A 25,147-nucleotide genomic window follows, 5' to 3' on the forward strand; every position below is an offset into this window, starting at 1 on the left:
CCCCCCGGCAGCCTGTGCCCCCGGCCCGGCTCCTGCCCCAGGCCCAGGGGAAATGGGTGTCGTGGTTGGGAATGAAGCTGAAGCTCAGGTCTCTCTCTGCGGATGAGGGGTGAACCGTTTTGTGATTCTGTGAAGGATGCTGGCGCGGTTTTCTTATTCAGGATCTGTCATGATTAGCTGAAAATAACAGTATCTTCCTACGAACAAGTGGGAACAGCAGAGCGAAAGCCAATGACTGCCCTAAATACCTTCTTTTTTAGACCACATGAAGGCAAACGTTGAATGCCTCTAAGTACCAGGAGATCTGCTGTGGTTTAACCCCAGATGGCAGCTAAGCCCCACACAGCCACTTGCTCACGGTGGGACTGGGGAGAGAGAGAATCGAAAGGATGAAGGTGAGAAAACTCGTGGGTTGAGATAAAGACAGTTTAATATGTAAAACAAAAGCCATGCATGCAAGCAAAGGAAACCAAGGAATTCATTCACCACTTCCCATGGTCAGGCAGGTGTTCAGCCATCTCCAGGGGAGCAGGGCTCCATTGTGCCTAACAGTGACTGGGGAAGACAAACACTGTCACTCCGAATATCCCCCCTTCCTCCTTGTTTTATTGCTGAGCATGACATCAGATGGCATGGAATATCCCTTTGGTCAGTTGGGGTCAGCTGTCCCAGCTGTGTCCCCTCCCAACCACTTGTGCACCCCAGCCTGCTCACTGGTGGGCTGAGAAGCAGAAAAGGCCTTGATGCTGTGTGCGCTCTGCTCAGCAGTACTGAAGACGTCTCTGAATTATCAACACTGTTTCCAGCACAAAGTGAAATCATAGCTCCACACACGCTACTGTGAAGAGAATGAAATCTATCCCAGCAGAAGCAGATCTGAAGTGATGGGCCCAGTGTAAGAGTTAAGTTGTCTGGGATGGGATATTTACTGCTTAGGCTTCAGGTCAGGTGAAAATCTGGTGGGAAAGGCCCACTCCCTGGGTAAAGATTTCCCGGGAGAGGATAGGCCTGGGATTTGAGGCGTTGCAGTAATACATCCTCTTCTAACTGTGGCTGTGCTAGCTCAGGTTACTGTTCCTCTGTACTCATCATTGCTCTGTTAGAGGCTGCCTAAGGGTTAGCTGAACTGTCCATCAGCTGGCAAAAAAACCCTACTATTTAAAGAGAGTAACCAATTATCTTCCCTGAAATGAAGTAGGAAGCCAGACCGGTAAATCTGAGTAGACACAATGGGTAACAAGCAGCAGTTGGTGGCAGTAACCTCTTCAGCTGTGCAAGTACTGCCAGAAGAAGACACAGAAGACACCTTAAGTGGTAAATACCCTGCAGAATGCTTCTTGCATTAGGACTATACCACAGCTGTATAGCCAGCTTCAGGTCTGCCCTAATCATGCCATGACAGTACATTAAAAGGAAGAATTACAGAAGCCTCAGCTCAGATGCTGCCCAAGCACCTTCCATTACTCATTGGGAGAGAGGTAGCATGGCCTTCAACCTCAGCATGTGAAAGGCTGGCAGAAATGGGCTTCCAAGTCTTTTCAGTCTTCCTGTATGACTTCAGCAAGGCATGTCCTTATGCCTCAATTTCTCAATCTGTAAAAGGGGAGCAGTTTTTAATCACCAAATAAGGCTGCTGTGAAGTTAAATTAATTACTGCAGATAAGGAGGGTTATGGCCTTAGAAGGCAGGTGTTAAACAAAAGCAAAGATTTATTACTAAAGGAACATGATAGGTCCATTTGAACTTTGTTCAGCAGACTGCAGTATTTATTGATTAGCACCTTTTGGCAGGGGGAGAAATTGTGCAGATGACCTGAGAAGTAAACTACAGGAAGGTGTGTGTGAAGACATTCATGCTTTTGCTAACGTTATTGTAAATCTTGAGCCTTTAATAAAGCTGTGACCTTGGAGTTGACAACTGGTCCACCACAGAGCAATATATAGCATGGCACCAGCCTTGTAAATCCTAGGTAGTTTTTGCCATTGACATAGACAACATGTAAAGAGAAATCAGGCAGCTGAATTTTATCAAACACATTTATATGACGGAAAGCATTTTAAATCAGATGTTTTAGATGATATGAAACCAATGGCCCTGCCAACATTTTATTCCTTGTGAAAAATGCATTTGTGAAATGCAATCTGAACTGTGAAAACTTGTAGAACTGCTCATAAAATTTTGCACTTTGCAAGGGGCAACTGCCAGTGAAGAGGTACATTTTGTATCACCTTTGCACAGCTGTTGTACTTTGTAGAACTACTTTTTGTACAAATATTATTTTGGTTGCTTTTTTGACAGTGCTTCTGCAAGAACAGCTCATCTCCTTGCCAATATGAAAAGGGCAGGGATTTGTTCTGTGGGAGTACTGAAAGATGGATGTGAGCAGAAAGGGAAAGAAAGCTGTGTCACTGCAGGGGGATCAGAAAGTTCCACGTGCAAGGGGAAGGGCATCCTTCACTCCTGCCAGGTGTATCTATATCACTACTGACAAGGAACACTTGCAGCCACAGACAAAACTAAGGACAACACTCCCCAATCCCATAGTAGTAGCTCATTTCATACGTATATAAAGTGCTCTATACGTTTGTTAGATGTGCAGGAAGCCATAAATCCAGTAACTTCTTCCCTACATTTTTGGCTACTTTGATCTGGCAGATGAGATAATTTTTTTTTAATTACTCAAATGTTTCCACAAATTCCACCCTTCGAAGCAACACTGTCCATCTTTCTAACTGAGGAGTTTTCATTCCCAAGGACAGTTCTCAAAGAGAAAGGAAAGCAACTTTTCCAGGCACATTAAACACTGCATCTTCCTCTTCCCAAAAAGGAGCCGCTTTCAGATTCCAAGAAAAAATAGACAAGACCAAAAGTCTATCACTACTTTCCTTGTTAACATGTTACCATGGGATTAAAGCTACTTTGATCACCATACATCCTTTTATGCATGAACATGAATTTTAATTTCTTACACATCAGCTGAATCTTTGAAAGATTCCATGTTATACTGTACCTTAAGAAACTATGTACTTTTAAAAACTTACATAGTAAGAATACAGGTTAGTTAAGAGATGCTGTCAATCTCTTGAACAGGTTTCTATTTTTTATTACAAACATAATATTAACTTCTTGTTATCCTTTCAAGGTGGTTTTCACTTACTTTGCTAATTTTGAGTCTCATCTTGCACTGCAAATGGAAACTCACATGCACTCTTACGGGGTCAGTAACACAGGCATTGACAACAGTATGCCTGGTATTGTATGGAGGTGGGGTTTGTTCAAATTTATTTGATCCTGTATCATCTGAAAAGCCGTTGTAATCTATCTCCAGCATTGTGTTGTCATCATCAATGTATAAAAGACTGGCCTGCTCCTGAAACAGAGTTGCAAACAAATAGGAGGAGCTGCTATCAAAGCCAGTGTTATTGTATAGTGGACTAGCAGCAAGTTCAGGACCATTGTGCTTTAAGTAGAGAAACAAGATGTATTTTCTTTTATCCATACAAAAAGAAAAAAGAATGCATTCTTTTTAATGAAGAAAATTTAATTAAAGAATTTAAAACCAAAAGAATGCTTAAGAAAAAAAAAACACAACCCATAACCTTTTTAGGTCCCCACAAGTTACTAACACTCCATTGATTGCAAAGGGCTAAATTTTAATTACTGTGTTTATCCAGAGAATGTTCTTCCATTCTTTTGCAGGATACCTTAGGTATTGTTTGGATGACTCACATGCACATAGTCTAAGAATGACCCATCCAGAACTCTTTCAACAAGAACTTCTCCAACAGTGTTTATGTCCTGAAAGAAAAAAAAAATAATAAAAGGATATTTTATTGACTATTAAGGTAGTAATTACTGTATGTGGCATTAAGGATGTACAGTGCTTGTCTCAGAACAATCCAAGAGATAAGCTTGGACTTTGGCACTCAGGATATCTGTTGTCTGTCTTGTGGCATCTGAGAGTTGAAGGACATCTGCTGATGAACTAAAGAGATGTCTCAGCAACCCACCCAACCCCCTCCTGCAAGGAGTACCTGAGAACTGGGGAGTTTAGTGTGGGACATGCTGAGACTGGAGACAAAGGAGTTCTACAGGTGGCACTAGGAGCAGGATATCCAGTGATAACTAGGCCTTGATATGGAAACCACCGACTTTGCAGGACAAGACAAGGAGTGCCAGTCTCCAGCTACTTCCTAGGACAGAAACTCCACCGCAAGGAACTAATCCGGTGGTGCCAGTTGACTCAATTTCCTCCTTTGTAATGGCTGATCTCATCAATTAGCCAAACAAAGACTACATAGCCCCTGGCATCATACCTGCCCCTGCTATCACAGAGAAGATCCAAAGGGTTTTTCCCTATGCAGGGAGAGAAGTGGGGGTGCAGTCGGCAAGGACAGTATAAAAATGCGGGACTCTATGGGTGCAAACAAGCACTTCTCCACCTGGAACTACTTCCCCAACAACGACATCGAGAACATCGCTGGACCGTGGGTGGTAACTCTGCTCTCGCTTTCTGTCCTCGTATCTCTCTGCTTTCTCCTCTCTTTCCTGTCTCTGTTTTCCTGCCTGTCCTATCTGCTCTAGGGGCTTTTGTTGTGTTATTGCAATAAAAGTTTGTTGTGTGCGCGACATCTGACCTTGTTCGTGTCTTAATTTCACCATTTGGGATCACCTTTATTTATTAAAATTGCCACGTATCCGAATACCGGATACCTGAAGCAAGATGAATCATTATGAAACTTGAAATAAATGAGACTGACGAATGCAGAAACAGTCAAATTCAGTGATTATGCAAAACCTAACAATGCTAATGCTATTTATTAAAGACTCCCATTTGGTGATGCATGTTATATTACTGTGTATAAATTCTCAAGTCTTAGCTATACTTTATTAAGTATGTTATGATAAGTGAGCTATCATTAAAGTGCTATCATACATAGGTCTGTTTCCACCATGTGCATGAACTATAGGTTCAGACTATTAAGATGGTTCTTTGCCCCTGCCCTCCATTTGCACATCATTGTCTTCAGTGCTTTTGCCCCATTAAAAAAATGTTTTGTATCTCTCTTTGGGATTTTGTCTGCCTGAGTACCAAAGATAAATACAGGAAAGCACTAACTGATGTTCTTGAGGAATTCTAACAGCCGGTTAATGTTTGTGCTTCTTTTTGTATTTTACAGCCCACTCAGACAGCTAACAGCTGCAGCACCTTGCAGAACTAAAACTGATTCACCTTAGGTTCTACAGAATAAAATGCGTTGTTGAACTGTCACTTACAGTACGCAGGTTTTCATTTGAGGGTCTCCAAGTAATTTATAAACATAATTGAGATGTATGCTACCTGTTAAGAAGTGAGGTAAGGGGGTACCATTCCCTTGTCCCACCATCAGACAGCAACAGAACTGAGAACAAGGTGGCACCTCTGAGTACTAACTGTGCTGTTTCTGAACATACCTGCCACACTTCATGACTTCATGGTGCAGTCACCTGCCCAGTTCTTTTCATGAATTCTTGATTGTAAAAGGTGTGAAAGAAGAAACACAGAAAAAAATCAAGTCCAGTAGATTGCAAATACCATTACTCACTATGTAGTCTTCATAATGGAGTGCATGTCTGAGTTGAAGATGCCTTATAAAACTTCTGCTGAAGTAGCTTGGTTCTCTCCCGGGTGTTAAAAAACAAATTGGACAACACTACAAAGAAAATGGAAGGAAATCTTCAATTTTCATCTTGCAGGTCTTACAGAAGAAATACTATCAATGTTTAAAAGAACAGAAATGTTAAATAAGTGGATCTGTTATAGCCAACCAGCATTCTCTGAGCAAGACAAATACTGCTTAGGCCCAGTGCACTTCCAGATCAGCTGTCAATTATGCTAATCCTTGCTGTGTAATTTGTGTCTGCAGACATCCCAACGACTGTCAACCTAGTAGATCTGATTATTAATAAATTCCCTTCTGCTAGCTACAAGAGAACAGTCATGTAAAAGCATTTGTTTTACCCAAAACAAAATTTATCATCCCAACAATTCATGTATCCATTTGTTTATCATTTGAATAAACAAATAAAAAACAATCCATTTGTTTATCATCCAAGACATTTTTTGGATGACAAAGTGCTAAGAAACATACAGGATTTCTCTGGTCATCAATAACAAATTGATTCACCTGTGTGCTTACAACAGAACTGCCTAAAACACTTGTTCAAAAGAAAAGCTGAATTACTTCCTGAGGGCTCTCTGCAATATAAAAGTTGCAGTTGTTGCAACATGTATTTCTTCAGTGTTGTGACAATACTCTGTGTATACTAAAAATGCGATTATCATGGAATATACCATGTGGGAATATACTGTATGAATATACCATTTGTATACTAAAAACACCTTTATGACATGTTCTGGTTATGAACATGATGACAAAACACACCAAAAAATGCAACGCCTTTTTAGAACTAGAAGTCTGATGTGCTTAAGTTTGAAATAAGAAGGTTGAAATAGCTATGCTGAACCACTTTTTCACTGAAATCCTGAAACAGTTACTTCAAAGGTATTTCAGAATTAAAGGGAAGTCAGTGTGTCAGTAGCAAATGACAAAGTGCACCTCTCAGCATGTTCCCTCTCTTTGCTTTGTATTAACAATATGGTGTCATAGTTCATACACCAACTAAAGTAGTTATGAAACCAGTATGATTTAAAAGATCATATTTTCATTTCCTTGCTTATGATTTTCACGTTATTTGTGGGCGAGAATCATTCTGAATATTGTTTGTTACATTAGGTTTCAGAGAACCACACAACAGAGGCTGCATAACGCCTCTCAGGATCAGCCTGTATATGCAACTCTGAATTGAGCGAAGGATTTAATAATTTTCTAAGCATTAAGGCTTAAATTATGCCCTACAGCTACACAATACAGCTATGTATGCATTTGCCCTGAGTGAAAAAATGAGAGCTTATAGACTGATAGGTGTTATAAGAATTATTCACAATTATTTCGGTTGACCAAAGTACACACAGAGTCTAATCTGAAAAATACAAAAGTTAGCAAAATCTTACACATTAAAGCATTAGTTCAGATAAAAATGAACACTATACACTGATGAGTAATGCTGCTAGAATTAATCAATTTAATGTGTATTCAGTAAAATATATACTTATGTACGTTACCACTGCTCTCCTTTCTGATCTGTGGTAAGTGAGACAGTGGTCCATAAGCTCATCCTCATCTACTTCACACTGACAATAAGGACAGGAATATCTGGAGAATAAAACATAGTAATATTGTTAGTGGCTGCAGATAAAACTAATACATTCTTAGTGCTACAAGCAATAAAAGAAGTACTTAGACTTCTTTGGTCAAATATCATTAGAAGCTTCTTTTTGCCATAGCTAAAACACAGCATGGGTGTATGCCGTGTACCTGGGTGTGATGTATGTTGCGCTGGCCAAAGGTCACCCTTGCTAATGGACACTGCAAACACTGCACAGAACTGTGCCAGCATGTCAGGATATTGATCCAGAGAAGCACTCTAACATAACCATGACCTTAGAGATGAATGGATGAAAATACTGAATGCTACAACTACAGACATTTGATAAAAGCATCAATTAATTGCTGTGATACACTTGGAGCACACGTGACCAAACTACCAATTCTCAGGAGCCATCATTAACTATTAACACTTTCTCGCAGAGGATTCCTACTTAGTTTTCAGTACATTTCAGAGCATTGTTTTCTTGCACAGTGGAAAAGTTATTTGGGGGCTAGTTGTGTTTTCAAATGCATATGGATAAATATTCAAGTTTCTGTGAGCATCAAAAGAGCAATAACTGGGACGAAGACAGGTCTTCACAGCAAGCAATCTGAACATGTAATGTAGGAATACCAGTAGCAGTGAGTATAGGGGCTTCAATTACATGTATCAAAAAAGCAGTTTAATAATTATATGAAAATCCTATTTGTTCATGGATAAAACTAAAGGCCATTGAACTTGCAGACTTGCCATTCTAGAATTGCTACATGCCTAATTGATTGCTCTAATAGATCCTGCCCTGAAAAATAATGAAAGGGACAAATAATTTGAACTTTTGACATATGACACACATATATTCTATAAATATATATATTCTCTTTATATACTATATATGTAAATAAGAAAAGCTGTTAGTCTTCTTAATTCAAAGCTACTTCCAAAGAACAAAGTAACAGATGAGAGCAAATTAAATGTAATTATTATTAATCTTCACTCATTCTGGAAATAACCAACACTTTCAAGGAGCTTTATTTGAAAGCAAACATTAATTCTTCCCCAAGAAAAATATTAAAAACTGCTAACTTGTAAAAACATTGTTGTTGCTACAGAATAGGTGACATGGAGCTAAATTCTATCAAAATCATACTAACTGCAAGTAAAATGTACTATTTTGTAGTCATACACCAAAAAAGGTGTCAATTTTAAATACTACTTGAGTATTATAATTTTTAAATACAGGTAAAGGATTCATGCTTAAGTCTATTGAACAGAAGCAAGTTTCAATTGAAAAGAAAATTAAAAAAAACTAGAGAATCCTTTTACCAGGTTGACTTTACTGTGTTGGGAAAATGAGCTCGAAAGTGCTTTTGCAATGTCATCATCACTAAGATCTACCTTGTTACAGCAGCTCCAAGCTCCTGTAGAGGTCCATATTTTTCTATATATTTTTCACAAGTTCTTAAATGAGCTCTCATTTCACTCAGGCATACCTAAGCAATGAGAAGAAGCAGCTTGTTATGTTTTATACCATGACACATTCGTGCCAATGTATTATTCTGAATATTTTCCCAGTTCAAAGCCTTATTACAACACTGTAGCCATACCTAGGGAAGAATACGCATCTCCTTCTCCTACTGGCTCAGTTTCTCAAGCATTATGTTACTGGTTCTGTATTGCTGTAATACATTTTATAATAATAACATTTGTCTTATGACAGTAAAGTTAATTAGACTGAAAAAGTTACTAGTTTGTGGTAATGTTATTTGTTCCTTTTATTTGCCCTTAATATTTTTAAATTAAATTAGGGAGGCAATAAGGAAACATTTCTAGTCTGGGGAGGGGGACCCTCTCAGTTCACTTTTTGCAAAAGTGAAATAGGAAATTATAAGAAGTCACTATGTTGAGATATTAAAATATTATTTGCACAGAAACAGTACACAGACATTAATGTTTCTTACAGGTTATTCTACATTCTTAACCTTTAAACACTGATGACCAGTTCCAGTGAGTCTTTGGTGAAGAAACTGAAAATAACCCTGTCCCAGATGTCAATGCTACGGCTCCACTTCAAATTATTATCCAGACTGCAGATGCAGCAAAATGAAACGTGCCCATGCCTTCAGCCACTTCATTATGATTTCCACTCCCTGAGCAGATACAGCAAATGAAATTATTTTTATACTAACACAGCAATCCATGCACTGGTGTGACTAAGACCACAGGAGCATTTGCCAAGGGTAGTCTGCCAAATATCAGAAACAATACACAAAGGTGTATTGACACAATAATGCACTAAATGCACTCTCCTTTTCAACATCTCTTAGTGGCCTCACTGATAGCTTTATGCAAGAAATACATCCGGTCCTTTCTGCAGCAATAAGAAAGATCAAAAACCCCTGCAGATACCCATACTCAGGTCACTTCTTGCGTCCTGCCACTGAACAGCAAAGGGAGTCCTTAACTGAGAAACCCAGCTAAGCCACATATAGCTCAGCACTTGTTAACCTACCTGTTACAACTGGGCTCCTTCTGCAAAGCTCAATTTTTAAAAATATTGAAATTAAATGCAATATTTAGCTACTGTTAATAACAAGGTGTTGCAGTTCATATATCTCATTGTTAGTTTTAAGCAAATTTTTCCCTGATATAAAAATCCATGGAAAGAAAAGCTAAAGAATCAATTGTTTTAACAATAAATAGATGGTTTTGTTGCTTTTTTAATGTCCTCTCTAACTTCTCACAACCCTGCAAATAGCAGCCTTTCTTCACACATGTATTTGCTGGTTTATATTTCATGGTATTTTCACACTACTATTCCCAAACAAGAAAGATTTAAGGGTATTATTTTGCAGTTGGCAAGACAGCAGAAATTATAAAAGCCAGATGTGAATCCAGAGGAGGAAGTTACATTTAAGCTGTACAATCTCCTCCCACAAAACAACACAGATATAAAAATACAATGGGAGAGCAGGAATTATGTGTTCTTTATATTGAAAGAGGCACAGAGTAAATACGTGCAGATATGGGAGAAAATACTTCGTTTTATATGAACTTTGAAGTTAACATATATTAATTCAGTCTTGGTTAACTCTTTTTCTTATTGATATATGCCCTGTTCACCATCATAAGGTACTGTTAAGAGCTTTGCTCTGCACCTTGTTTTAATGAAACATGAGTTCAAACAGCAGCATTTAAAACTTTGTTTGCATGTGAGTAGTAAGTGATGTTTCAAAGGCTTTATTTAGATTTAAGGAAAAAGGGTCAGTGTAGGTAGCTTTACCAAATGTGGGGGGGAGGGGAGATGTTTAAAAAAACAATCCACAACATTTTGTATCTTTGTCCTGCACTGTAATAGATGCAATCGTAGCCAGGATTTTTATAAGGAGTCAAGAATCAGAATGGTTAGGTTGGAAAAGACCTTTAAGATCGTCCACTCATTAATCTAATTCTAATCTCAGTGCACCACTAAACTATGTCCATAAGCACCACACCTACATGTCACCTCTAGGAATGTTCATTCAACCAACTCCTTGGGAAGCCTGTTCAAGTATTTGATAAACCCTTTCAGTGAAGAAGTTTCCTCTATCTAATCTAAACCTCCCCTGGAGCAACTTGAGCCCATTTCCTCTTGTCCTATCAGTTGTTACTAGAGAGAAGAAACCAACCCCCAACCTCAATACAACCTCCTTTCAGGTAGCTGTAGAGAGTGATAAGCTCAGCCTCCTTTTCTCCAGGCTACACAGCACTCCAGTTTCCTCAGCTGCTCCTCATCAGATTTATTCTTTAGACTCTTCACCAGCTTTGTTGCCCTTCTCTGGACTCACTCCAGCACCTCAGTGTCTTTCATATAGTGGCCTGAAAGCGAACACAGTATTTGACGTGTGGCCTCACCAGAGCTGAGTAGAGGGGCACGATTCAGTTCCTTGCTCCTGCTTGCCCAAACTATTTCTGATGCAGGTCAGGATGTCATTGGCCATCTTTGCCACCTGGGCACAATGCTGGCTGTTCATTAACACCCCCAGGTCCTTTTCCTCTGGGCAGTTTTTCAGCTACTCTTCCCCCAGCCCGGTGCAGTGCACAGGGTTGTTGTGACCCTAGTGCCAGACCTGGCACTTGGCCTTGTTGATGTTGTACAATTGGCCCATCAATCCAGCCTGTCCAAGTCCCTCAGCAGAAGGACCTTCACCGGGCCTGTCTACCCTCAAGCAGATCAACACTTCCACTCAACTTGGTGTCATCTGCAAACTTACTGAGGGTGCCACTCAACTCCCTCCTCCAGATTCAGCTCCCATAGGTTTAGGCTTGCACTTAGTATTTTCAATGGCACTGGCAGAGTGTTTTAGAGCTCTTTTAGATATGGAACTTTATAAATCACGATTTATTCTTTCATTGTCATGCTGGTGGAGTTTCTTTGTTTAGACATGCCCTTAAAAAGGGATGTTAACAGTGTCAGTTCTCATGCATGGAGACATCTCTGGAATTATTTAGTAGTTAGTGTTTGAGGCTGCAAACCTGTGTTTCACATTCTGTGCAATTTTGGTACGTGCTCTCCATCTTCTTGGCAATATCAGTGGCTGGAATTCCTTCAGAAGGAAGATAAGCACGGCAGTAGGGGCACATCCATGCGTTATTCTTTAAACTTGCAGAAATACAGAGATGACAGAATCTAGATATATAAAGAAACAAAAACAAATGTGATAATGCCCCCAAAACATGCTTCAAGTAAGGCAAAGTATATAAAAAAGAATCAATTTTTTTTGCACCAAACGCATCCCCAGCCTAACATTGCAGGGTATTTGTTCTTCTTGCAATATATTATTAACAACATTGTGAGTATTGTTCTTGCAGCCCTACATGCACTAAGGGGAGCACTGAAAACTGAGAAGCTGAGCTTCCTGGTAGCACTGAAATGTAGGTGACTATGAGAACTCATTTCAGAGCAGAAGTGAGGAACCTGCCCCCCACGGGCCAGGCAAACGTTGCATGCAGTCCATCATTTCAAAACCTGCCATCACAGTAAAGAATATTTCATTTCTGTAGTGTTGCTTCTGGACAATGTTACATAATACACCCTCTGCTAAGTAGCACAGACCTGCAGCAGAAGTGCCAGGAGCAAACATGTCTGAAACCCCAGCTGCACAAATGCAACATTTCACTTAGATTAACTGCTGGCTTCGCAATGAAACAGGTAAGGAGCACAAACAACATCTGCTCTGCCAGTTCTGCCTGAAGATTTAAATGCTGTTGCTTCTAGAAGACAGGCATCTGTCTTCTTTAAGAAACCTTAAATCACTTGGGTCAAACCAGCTAGTACTGGTGGTCACACTGTGCCAATTTAGGATGTTTTTACTCACACCCTCCGGTGCTGCCCTTCTGCTGAAGGTTACTCACCTTTCCTTCTGTCTCCACTTCCAACAGCCCAGTGGAAGGATTCATGTGCTTGTATCTCTCAGACACTTGTACTCAGTTTGGTGTTTTAGTGCAAATCCACCTGATTTCCCAGTTGCTGAAATGCTAACCTTTGCACCAGAGCTGCTAAGTCCACATCATCCCCACAAGCTCTGCTATGTAGATAGCAACCCCAGCAGAGGAGTGGAGCTGGAAGCTAGGCAAAACCTTCTTAAGCCACTGTAAAACAACTTGCCAATCTCACCAGTGCACTCTGCAACAGCACTCCTAATATACTTAATAGCCTGCCAATCGATCTATTGGATGATTTCAGATGTAATCTCTTCTTTAGAAGCCTTCTTCATATATAGCTCCTCAGAGCCATGTAAAATGCTATCAAAGCCTAAGTCAGATGTAAGGTGGTATTCTGCAGTTACTTTACAGCAGTATAAATTACTGCACAAAGTGCAAATAGAGTACAGCCAAGACCCAACATGCTCCCTGTCCAAGGATAAACTCTTATTTGTTACACACAGTTTGCCCTCTGGTAGGTTTTAGCTTAGGTTATTCCCTTACTTTAGATAGGGTTGAAAAGGTTCTTTGTTTCCCTGAGAAACAGAAGAGTCTTCTATAAATAACCCTGTACAAGGTTCAAACACACTGTCTGAGAATTCTCCCCTTTTAATGCCACAAAATATAAAATCAGATTATTCTTTGCCAGTTTGTTCAACCCCCCCATAAAACTGTTAGCAGCAGGAAAAAAGGTTAATATAGAAGATGCAAAGATTGGTGAAGAATAACTACACCTCTCCACCAAATTTATCACTCTGATTTTTTTGCCCAGCCTGGATCTAAACATGTAAAAGAAATAAGCAAGCAAAACTTAAACCACTGCAAGTAGATGAAATAAAACCTAAGCAGGTCAGGATACTGACCACAAACACTTGTAAAGCCCTAATTTCCCTTCTGTTTATCCTACAAACAATTGTCCCAGCACTCTAGTTAGAGGCTGTGTAACACTTCTCAAATTCAACAAAAGCCAATACAGTAGCTCTTGAAGACAGTGAGGGTGCTGTAAACAGTTGAATTTTTTGACATATATATGTGTGTGTGTATATATATATGTGTGTGTGTGTGTGTGTGTATGTCTCAGGTCAGGAGCACATAATTTTCCTTGATCTGGAATAAATGATCAAAAGAAGCCTCACCAGGCAAATAACAGAAAAGGCACAGCTTCTTAGCTGGCTTTCTGTTGGGATGGCACTCTGCTAAGTTGCCTATAATTTTTCTGAGGCAACAAGTGGTCCTGGAAACGAAGAAGGGGCTCTGAAACTTGCTAGAAAGCCTTTTATTCTTTTTTCTTCCCCTCTCCCCCCAAAAACAATTTATTCCTAGTCACTGGCTGAAGTCATGCTTCCAACTGCCGGTATCACCAGAAGGATGCCTGTGCCAGGGGCCACGTGTGTAAAAGGAATCACTAACAGATGGTTCACATTTGCTCTTGCAATTTACACCTGTACCCATCACTCTGTGCTGATCCTAGGCAAGATCGCTGTGCTATGTGCTCGCACGTGGTGGAGGAGATACAGATTCGGGGCGACACTACAGTTATGGCTCACATTAAATTTGCGATTGAGACAACTATTAGAAGTTGCCACTTGGAATCTGAGTCAGGAGCATACTCAAGAACAGCTGGTTTATGCATTGATTTTTTTTTTTTCCCCGCAACTGATTTTTTTGGCAAAACCTGCCCTGCTTTACCTGTGCACCCGCACCCTGTGCTGCTGGTTCACCTCACCTATCTGTAAATTACATTAGGAAGAAATGTTCTAAATCCTAGAAGAGTTGGATGAGGAGTTTTCTGATTTGCTGTTAATTATTGTTAGCAATTCTGAGCATACAATAGAAGTCCTCCAATGCTGAACTCAAACAACAAGGTTGACCTAATCAGTTATAAAATGTGAAAGATGAAGTTCAGTCAGTAAATATATATTGATGTTCACTAACATGATTTTAGAAATAGGACTTGGCAAGCTGAACTCAGGTTGTACTCTGATGAAACTTACAGATGTAATTGGGTTTTGTAAGTGTATTGATGTTATACACTTCTACAGGCCTTCAAATTAAACTAACTTAACAGTATATAATGTGAAAAAGATAAGAAAAGCTGTATCACAGATCTTACAAAGTAGCATCAAAAACATACATGCCTGCCCATAGGTATGTATCATACCTTCTCATCCGGGAGAAGAGGAGGCTGAGGGGAGACCTCATTGCTCTCTACAACTAGCTGAGAGGAGGTTGTGGTGAGGTGGGTGTTGGCTTCTTCTCCCTAGTGACCAGTGATAGGACAAGAGAAATTGGGGTCAAGTTGTGCCAGGGGAGGTTCAGATTGGATATTAGGAAAAATTATTCACAGAAAGAGTGGTGAAACATTGGAACAGGCTGCCTAGGGAGGCGGTGGAGGCACTGTCTCTGGAGGTGTTAAAAAAATGAGTGAATGTGGTGTTTTGGGAGATGGTGTAGTGGTTAGGGGTTGTAGGGCTGACTGTTGGACTTCATGATCTTGAAGGTCTTTTCCAGTCTTGATGATTCTGTGTGATTCTGTGTAATATTTTAATTAATAATCTGGAAACAAATATAAAGCCACCAAGTGACCGTATTTGTAGATGCCAAATACACAGATGAAGTGATGAATCATGATGGCAGTGGGCATTGCACAGTTCTATCTGGATTCCAGGAGAAATTGGACCCATTCAAAGAGAGTGAATCCTAAAAAGTCAAGTGCAAATTCATATATCTAAGGGAAAAAAATGTGTACTATACTTCTGGACAAGCAATTAGTAGCTGAACACAACCTTGCAGCAGGGTGGAGAAGCAGTGTGCACTTCCCTGGTAGCACTGTTATCAACGAAGGCAGATGATGTTTTGACTGGGGTAACAACAGTAGAAATTGAAAATGATGGTATTTATTGCTTTCAATTCACTGCTCTAAGTGCAGAACAAGTGAAGGAACCTCTGCTTAGTGTGATATGCCTGTTTTGTTTTTTTTTCTTTAATCAAGAGGTAGAATTAAATCCTTCAGCTGAGTTGTTTGTGTGAGTGCACCTTTTACTCATTTTTGAAAGAAATAGTTGCAGTACACCACAGCTCAAGCAGGGCAAAGCTTGGCATTTATTGATTCATATCAGGCTGCTTTTGGTACTCAGACATAAAATCTCAGTATTTTTCAGTTCTTTACTTTTGAGGGCTTTGAGCATCATTAAAATAAATATTCTGGAGAATCACAAAATTTAAAGGAGCTTGTTAGTTCTGGAGTGACAGTCATGCTCATTCACAAGTTTTCAGACTGATTCCTCAGAGAGGTTAAAAATTAATCATTATCTCTGTATACATATAAATCTGCCTGGCGGTGCGTGCTCTTGCAAGACCCTCTGCTCAGCAACAGAGTTGCTCTGTCAAGACCTGAACTTTCTCCAGTTCCTCACTCAGAAGTGGTCCCAGCTCCATCTGTGACCACTGAGCTGCTGCCACTGCTCCATACACCAGTGCCAAGCCTCCCCAGCACCCTCTGACGAGGCAGCCCCAGAGGTCTGGGGACTGGAGATCCTCACCCAGTACTCCCCACAGGGAGGGTGTCTTGGGGCTGGTTGTTGGGGCAGGCCTGAGAAAAGAAAGAGACATATTATAGGAGAAGGCTCTAGCAGGCAGTAGCTTGACGAAGCTGAGCTCAGCCTGCTAGCTTAGCTGGTTTTATGAGCTCTGCTGACAACAGCCAGGGCAACTGAAGCCATGATATTTACAGAACACAGTCTCTGTTGAAGAGATATGAGCTTAGCCTTGAGAGAGAAGAGCTGGGAGCATTGTAACCTGATAAAACAATTTTCCCTTTTGGGCCATTCATGTGGCTTCACTGTCCCTTCAGTCTAGGCATAGTGTACTTCAGACACCCCATGCCCACAGATAATCTACCCAAAATCACATTAAGGACATGGGGATAATTGAAAGGGATGAGACACAAGGCCATGTTTCCTGAGCAGAGATTCTGTGATACATTTCCCCTGGTGTAGCCTGAGCATGTATATGATGAACACTGCTGCTGAACCACAGAGCATGTTCCCACCCACACATAACCCACAGTTTTACAGCTGAAAATACATGTTGAAGCACAACAATGGATGTTTGTTGACTGGCCTAAAAAGAGCACACCAAGCTGCCTTTCCTCCTTCTTCCCAGTCCTCATTAAAAATAGCAAGATTGTAGAGGATTTCCTCACCCGAGTTTCCTGTCATTTATGCAAGTCAAAGAGAGGCAAGTATTTCCTGCTCCCCAAAGGGGAGACACTAGAGCATAGACATAGGTCAGGCAGGAGTGCTGTTGCCTTGAAATGTGAATTTCAATTTCAGTGAGCTTCTTTACATGATGACCCTTCATCTATTTACCTGATTTTAATGAAGCTATTATATGAGAAAGTAATCTCTGACAAGGATATTATTTGATACAGCTTTCTAAAACCATAATGTCTTAACCTTTCTTAGAGTGAGTCATAAAATTAAGTAATTGGGTAAGGTCAGTTGAAGTAGACTTAAACTGTCTGGTGCCATGAAGCTAGTTTTATAATGGTGTAATCTCTTAATTTCTGCTTGTACCTTGAGGAACTATGGAGCTCACCCAGGGAAAACCCTTGTGAATTCAGCTGAAAAGATAAGCCATATAATCACAGATATTTTTAATGAGAAGTTTTAAAGTCTTCTTGTTAATTTAGGAAATTACTTAGCTTCCATGTGTCTTTCATTGAAAAGCAGCAATTAAAAAAAAACAACAAACCAGTGTCTGAAATTTATTTTTTGTTATCATCATATGGGAAAATAATCTGTTTAAAGCCAAATAACTCTAAAAACTTCCTTTGGTATTTTGATTTCCCCGTTGTCATATTTGTCTCCAGCTCTCATCCTATCTATAGTTCTGGCTTCCACACAGATTCACCAACCATCCCACCACAGCCAGAAAGGCCTTCCTTGTCTGTCCTTCACTTACCCTCAGACCATTGCTCTGTCTTCCCTGTCTGAGATTCAGGTCCCATGCTTTTTCCTTGCAGTATTGCCCTTCCAGGTCCAGTTTTGTGCACTGGTGTGGCTTTTACCACCAATGTTTCTTTGCAAGCTAGTAACTCATGTCTGCTGGCTTAGTTTCCTGTGTTTTAGACATTAGAAATACATATTAGATATTAGAAAGAATTAGATATTAGAAAGAATTTATTTACTGAAACAGTGGTTGGACGCTCAAACAGGTTGCCCAGGGAGGTGGTGGAGTCACCATACCTGGAAGTGTTTAAAAGCAATATAGATATGGTGCTTAGGGACATGATTTAAGCACTGAATGGGTAGATTAAGTTATGATTGGTGCATTTAGGTTATGGTTGGACTTGATGATCTTCAAGATCTTTTCCAACCAGGATGATTCTGTGATTCTGTTTTTCTATTGCTTTTTCGTGTAGTTTAGCCTGACCAGTAGTATTCAAAGTAGTCCTGCTTTCCTGATCAATTTGATGTATTTGTTATAAGGAAATGGGTTTTGGTTTGGTTCTTTCGATTGCTTGTTTTTGAAGAGGTCCCAGGGGTAGCATGAGCAGGTGTGAAAGGGGAAGCAAGCTATCACAAAGGCTTGAAATTCTTTTAAAAGCATGTAGCCACACAGACCACACTCAGAGTCACTACACTTCTTTGCCAGTCTCAGATGACCATATGATGACTTTGAGGAGGTATAGTAGGTGTAGATCTAATAGGTAAATTCTGTCAATCAAGACATTACCTCATTATTTTTTTTCACCTTAAACTGGAACGAAAGTTGAAATTTTGAAATCTCCTACCAGCTGGCATTTTGGAAGGAGAACAAACTTGTCTGAAGTCAGCGGGAATGTTTAATTTTTAAAAAGCTTCTGTTTTGACTTGGCAACACCACACTTTTGATGTGTAATTTGGTCTGTAATGTAAAGTAACTTTCTGAAATAAATATAATAACTAAATGTAAAAATTAAAGCAGCCTGTTTGGAAGAGGTTACAAAGTTTGGACTTTACCTGGCTAGGACTGGTACAGGACACAAGATGTGGAAGAAAAAGAGATTATGTTCTGTGGTCATGGCTTTCCAATTTGGAAGTCAGCCCTGTCAGACTCAATCCAACATATTCCTTTTCCTTCCTCCATATCCCTTCTTTCCCAAACAGCAAAAATGTAATTATCCTTTTGATTTTAGCAGGGAGGAGGGTTCTTTCTCATACTGGCATTGCTCTGTCTGGAAGCTGCTGGTGTGGAGTGCTCTCAGTCTGTCTTGTCTTTGACCCCACCTCTTCCCAAGCTAAGGACTATAACCCTACAAATACTAGAGAAACAATCGCATATTTGACACTAAATTCAGTGGCTTCTGATACAATTCAGGTCAGAATTAATTCCTTTATGCTTCAAATGATAATGCAGCAATTGAGAAGTTGAATAATATTTCAGAATAAAAGCAGTATTTCTTACATTCGGCAGGAAGACTTCATGCAGAGTACAAACAAATTTACATGTTTTTTATCTCCCTGTTGTCAACCCTTTGTCTTGCCATTACTAAGGACGCAGCTCTGGTACTTTCAGTGCAGACAGTAGCAGATGCTGAAGTTACCCACCAAGTGGAGCTGAGAGAAGGTAATGACATGGCTATGTCTATATTAGGAAGTAGTGTGTTCCAAAAGGAGTCGATTTTGTAGACTAGAACAGTTGACACTTTTCGGCTGCTGGACTGGGCTCCCATGAACAGCATTTTCTAATTCAGTTACACCAACACACGTTCCTTCATACAAACCCAAATTGCAGTGAGCAAACATGTTTCTCATCCAAACCAAAACAGTGCCAAAGATATATCCTGTGTATTCCATCTGCAGGTCCAGTTTATTCCATCAAAGGAACATTTCATCAACTCCATGGTGGTTTTGCAGGCAGCTGAGGTCACACCCAGCCCAGGCTTCCTTTGAAAGGGCTGGTCCCATCTCCAGCCCAGAGCCACAGCCCCTCTTGTGTTTGTGCAGCTTTGGTCAAGTGGTAAGACAGAATGCTTCTTAAAAAGAGAGTGCATTTCCAGGTGCATTAGTTTATTGCTCTGGGTGATTATGTGTCCATTTGAGAAAGACTTGAGGAGGCACAAAGTGGTAGCACAAAGTGGAGAGCAGGTGGAGAGGGTGGAATTACTTATTTATTTTTTTTTCCTTTTTTTTTTTTTTCTGTCAATAAGCGCAGCTTAAGTTGGCTTCAATTATTTGTGAAACTATTCCATAAGTAGACATCCACATGATGGCTTCTAAGATAAATAGAAACACCCAGTAGTTATTTTTATTGCTTCTTTTAATCAGCGAGCACTGGGGTTGAAAATATTTTAAATCAGGTAGAACTCATGCATTTTACGTGCTGTTTGGACTGGCTTTTTTTGTTCAATCCATCTGTGGTGTGATAGATGAATTGCATCTACTTTACTGTGACTGTTAAACTTTAGCAAGCTGGAGATGGTCTGTCTATGGCTACTTAGTTGTTTCTAATGCATCGAAATACCCATTGCAGTGAAAATTCGCACTGTTGATTCAAAGACTGAATTTCTTTAAATGATGATTTCTTAAAGCTTATTTAGTCTTTTTGCTTTGTTTGGTCTCTTACATGAGGTAAAATGAGTATGTTTGTGGAAATACGAGAGGCAATTCTAATCATAGGAAAGACAGGAAATCTCAAATTGATTTTATACTCTGGAGTAATAGCTGACAAACAATGGAACACTCTGATGTTATCATCCCAAGGCATTTTGTTATTGTTGTGTGACTTGGAATTATGTAGCACTTTATTTATGTAACTAAAAACCTGGGGAAAAAACTTTTTGTGAGCCATGAAGATGTTGTTTGTTAAATGACAATCTACTGTTTGGTTCATTTTCATGTTCTGTCTCCAAGACTAATTGCTTAAAAATGTTAAAAAGCAGAAGAGAAAATCCAGTTGAATAGAACAGTAGTGTGCCACTACTCCCTTTTAAGAAAAAGAGACAAGAAAAAAAGAGAATTAAAATGTCTTTGCAAGTTCCTTTGCTTAAGGACATGGCTATTTGACTCAAAATATTAAAATGTAACTGAATAGCAAAAATTTGTAAACTCAGTATGTCAGATCTTTTAACTACACAGCTTGCACAGGTAATGTGAAAATGTGTCGCTTTCCTGTGGACATGCCTAACAAAAATCCAGATGCTGGAAGTATTGCATCTGGTCTTAAACCTCAATAAAACCTAACAACATGGAAAGCAACTTGAGGAAATGATAGCTTCTCAGTCCCTCCCTGGTCTTGTCTATGTCAGCAGGCAACAGCACTGCTGCCAGTGGCTGTGGCAGCCCAGGATGGCAGGGGGCATCATTCAGGGGGGAGCATCGTTCTGGTATCAGTTTGGTGGGCTGCCACAGCTTTCATGGGCAACAGGCTTGCGTGGACATGAGCCCCAGCTACTGCCCCAGTGTCATGCTGGTGATGGAGCGTGTTGGCAAATTGCCTTGCAATGACTTATGGGAAGGTTGGTTTTCATATGTGTCATGTATGGTCTAACTGACTGTAAATTTTTTGCGAACTAAAATAGGTAGCTTCAGTTCAGGATTCATCTAGTCTTTTGCTGTATAGAATGGCATGAAAAACAGACCTTTATGCTAAACAGAAAAAGCTGTTTATTTTCATGGCATGGCAATTAAAAGCTTTTTTTTTTCTTTAATTTCAGAGGATTTTCATATGAATTTATCTCAGATGAACAGATGTAGTATGTTCATGATTACATAATGAAGAGTTCTGAAATCATAATCCACTTGACAATGCATTTTCACATCCCCAGCTGCCTCCAGATTTTTTTTAAATTATTGTCCCAATCAATAATTTTTTTCTTTTGGTGACTCGATGTCATATAGTAGGGGCTACATACCTAGGAATTCCTCTGGCAAAGGGGCCCTCCAGAATCTGGAGGATTATCCAACTACAGTTTAAAGAAGCTTAGCGCAAGGATGCCTGATTTAAGGTAGAAAGCTCTGAGTTCATTAGGAGAAGATAAGTGTGAGACAGTGTGTGTATGAGAGAGCGAGCATGTGCTCACTTTCTTATGAGGAAAATGAAAAGAATTAAACCTGTCTCTAAGTTTTGTGGTGAGTGGAGCCAAGATTCCCAGTGCTGAGTTTAGACCTGCTTGCTTTCATTCCTTTCTTCTTTTCTTCTACTCTCTCTTTTGTTATGTGCAGGCCTCATATTTCTTTGAAAAACTTATATTGATTCTTATGGAGTCTTTTTAGGTTTGTCTCTGTTAATAAAAAGAGCCTCTTAACTTGCAAGCCTTGGAGCAGTAAGGCAAAGAATTAAGGATTGCTGTTAATCCTGGGCTGAGTCCAGTGAGTGGTAGATGGCTGCTTCTATGGAGAAGAAGAGAGAGGTTCTAGAGAACCGTTACCTTGGAAATCTCACCCAGAGCAGGATCATCCAGAGCTACCAGCTCTTCTTAGCTCTGTCTAGGTACCAGGAGTTCACAGAACAAGGTGTATTATCATGCCCGGAAGGAGAACTGCATGACCATGTGTTCCCATCCCACACCCATTAAAGGCTCTGGGATCCTCCAATTGGCAGGGAGAATGTCCCATTGATTCAGAAGAGCTGGAGACTGATCATCTGCTACCATCTACTCCTCTTTATGACCCACCCTGTGGCAGGGCAAACCTTACCATTTAACCCCTGCTGTTCAGATCTGACGGACTTGAGACAGCATGTCTGTGAGTCAGAGGATTGCCTGGGTGCATTTCAGCCACCACGGGATTGGTACATACATGGAAGCGCCTGGCACAGCTCTTAGCACTGTGATGTGTAAAATCTTCCTTCAGATTTGTTTTTTCTTTGTCTTTTGGGAAAATGTGTTGATATTGGTTTATTAACAGGTGAAAAAAACCCTACAAGTTTACAACTTCCTCAGCAGCAGCTCAGTCCAGCAGGAAGCTGCTCTATGCCTCAGTGATCTGCATAAAGGAATCACAGAACTTGTAAGTTCATGAAGCTTCCAGCCCAAGGGAGCGAAAAAGCACTCCTGGCAGCAGCAAGGTAGAGGCTAAAAGTTTTCGAGTCCAAATTTTACACTCATGGTTTTTTTACAGTTGAAACAGTGGACACGTTTTTCTGTCTCAGTGATGTTTTTTGTTCTGGTCTATTAAAAGACACTTTCTTACTACTCATTTTATTTTTCTGCTCTCTTTGATTGGCCTCTCCCCATACTATACAGTCTCACTTCTGTTCTCTTGCTGTTTCCTTTGGTCTGTCTCTTCCTCTGTAAAAAACAGTATTTTCAGTTATATAATTCATATGGTCAGAGCATAGATTCATTAATTTGCATTATCCCTTTGTACCTCTGTCCACTATCTGTCCTATCCATTTGCACTGTCAGACTTTGAAAGTAAAATTTTGTGCACACGTGGCTTCTGCCTTGCAAATAAAGATAAGGTTACTTGAATCCTCTTTGACTACACTATTTTTAGCAACAGATCTGGGATACAACGCTTTGAGCTATCGTGTGCATTGAAGACGGGGTTGTTTATTCCTCCGTAGTAGGTAGGGCAGGCAAGTCAGAGGCTGCATCAAAGGTTCTCTGTCATGGGAACACGTGGCAGCACAGCCCATGAGATGACAGAGCCGTATGACACCAGCATGACAGAACCAGTCCCTGGGACAGTGTCATACTGGGAGAGAACTGCCAGGAGAGACACAAATTCTAAGGACTGAATTCCCAGTGCTGGGTTGAAAGAAAATGTGTAAAATGTTTTCATATGCAGATAATGAACTTTGAGCACACAAACATAGATTAAGAATGCAGTGCTGCTCTAATTAAACAGAAATCCAAAGCATTTACAAACTTTGCCCTGTGTGAGCAACTAAAATGAGTGAGTTCTCATTTGGTAACAGCTACCGAAGATGGTGAATAGCCACACACTGCCTGTTTGGAGAGCAACACATTCACAGGAATTGAATCTCTGCCATAAAGTTATAATGATGGTCAGAATTTTAAAATAATTTTTAATGTCAAGTCATTTATGGGCAGGATTGGGACTTTTTCTGATCCACTTCAACCTGTTAGGTGTAATTCCTGTACTGTTCTGAAGGATTAAGAGGTGTGGGGGAGAAGCACTGCTGTTCCAAAGCATCCATGTGGAGGTCATGTCTTAAAATATCTGTGGAAAAACTTTATTTTGGAAAAGCTATGGGGAGTTTACAAATGTGAATATGCCATAAATATTTGCAGAATGTTTGCCTGCAACTTGTTCTAAAAAAATCTGTCAAAGCCACTTTTTAATATTTTGCATTATTTAGTAGCTTTTGGGTAACAATCTCCAGAGTTAATCCTGAAAAACAGGGAGTTGTATGGCCTATTTTTTTTTCTTACTGCCAACATTGAATTAATAACTAATTTTTCATTCACAGAAGTTACTGACCCAATTTATGCAGATGAATGGTTAACACTAATTTCCAAATTACTGAATGTGTTAGGGAAGACAATGCAGCATTATTTTCCCGAGTTTTATTTGGTTTTCAATTAGGATGTATTAATTCTCTAGCATCAACTACAAAAATAACCTCATCTTCCTTTTGCTTTTTTTAAGAAAAGTTTTTATACATGAGGATTTACCACGGAAATTAGTTGTACATAAAGAGTATTCTAGCAGTGGAATAAGTAATGAGGCTTGGCTTCTTATGCCTTTATAAATCAAGCGTATGAAAAGTAATGTGTGATCTCCCACTGAAACTGAGCGATAATAACATCTCTGCCCCTGACATTTGCATTTCGGAAGGAGTGATCTCATGTTTCAAGTCTTCCCTCACAATAAGCTTTCTCTCCTGTACTTAACCAGGCTCTCTCGAGTAATTTGTAAACACTTCCTGCCTCCGGCAGGGCTGTCAAATACTCTGAAATCAGCTCGGGGTTCCCAAAGCTATTGAAACCGCGCTGTACGATAGCCCGGTTAAGCCTTGATTTCCAAAGACACAAGGGGTTGTTGACACTTGACAAGCCCTGTCGCAAGGACCGTCCCCAACAGCGGATTAAAGCCCAACCCTACAGGACTACCCTGTGTTTAAACAGGTATTAACGATTACTCAGTAGTCACTGATCATTATCTTCCTTCCGTGCCACTTCCTTACTCAGGCCGTAGCTCCGCGTAAACACACATTAACGAGTGAATCTCAACAATGAAGCTGTTTTGCCATTAATTTCGTGCGTAACAGCTGAGCAGCGACGGGTCCGCCAGAGAAACGCCCAACAATTCTTTCACTTTTTAACCAGCCTATTTATTTATTTATCAAAAAACCCACCCCCAAACCTCCAGAAGTGTTTGGTTCGGGGTTTTGTGGGGGGTTGTTTTGTTTATTTTTTCTTTTGGTTGGGGGGTGGGAGGAGGGAATTAACAGCTCGGCGGCGGTTGGCGGCCGTTGCGGC

General features: G+C 40.1%; 2 protein-coding genes across 2 annotated transcripts in view; one reads left to right on the forward strand and one right to left on the reverse strand.

Annotated features, from left to right (window-relative positions):
- Window positions 1-3,705: 3,705 nt before the first annotated feature.
- RNF125 (ring finger protein 125, E3 ubiquitin protein ligase) lies at window positions 3,706-16,931 on the reverse strand. The gene is made up of 8 exons (XM_010006896.1): window positions 16,849-16,931; window positions 16,105-16,303; window positions 14,401-14,441; window positions 11,764-11,917; window positions 8,647-8,741; window positions 7,166-7,256; window positions 5,586-5,693; window positions 3,706-3,798 (listed from the first exon to the last, which is right to left on the reverse strand). Exons 1-8 carry the CDS (start codon window positions 16,929-16,931, stop codon window positions 3,706-3,708), a joined length of 864 nt encoding a protein of 287 aa, XP_010005198.1.
- Window positions 16,932-21,135: 4,204 nt separating this feature from the next.
- The window catches only part of TRAPPC8 (trafficking protein particle complex 8), a 58,098-nt gene continuing 54,086 nt past the window's right edge, over window positions 21,136-25,147 (forward strand). The window contains 1 exon segment of the mRNA XM_010006897.1: window positions 21,136-21,214. Within this exon segment, the coding sequence (XP_010005199.1) occupies window positions 21,136-21,214 (79 nt within the window).

The sequence above is a fragment of the Chaetura pelagica genome, unplaced genomic scaffold, assembly GCF_000747805.2.
Source record: "Chaetura pelagica isolate M959 unplaced genomic scaffold, ChaPel_1.0 scaffold109, whole genome shotgun sequence".
NCBI lineage: Eukaryota > Metazoa > Chordata > Aves > Apodiformes > Apodidae > Chaetura > Chaetura pelagica.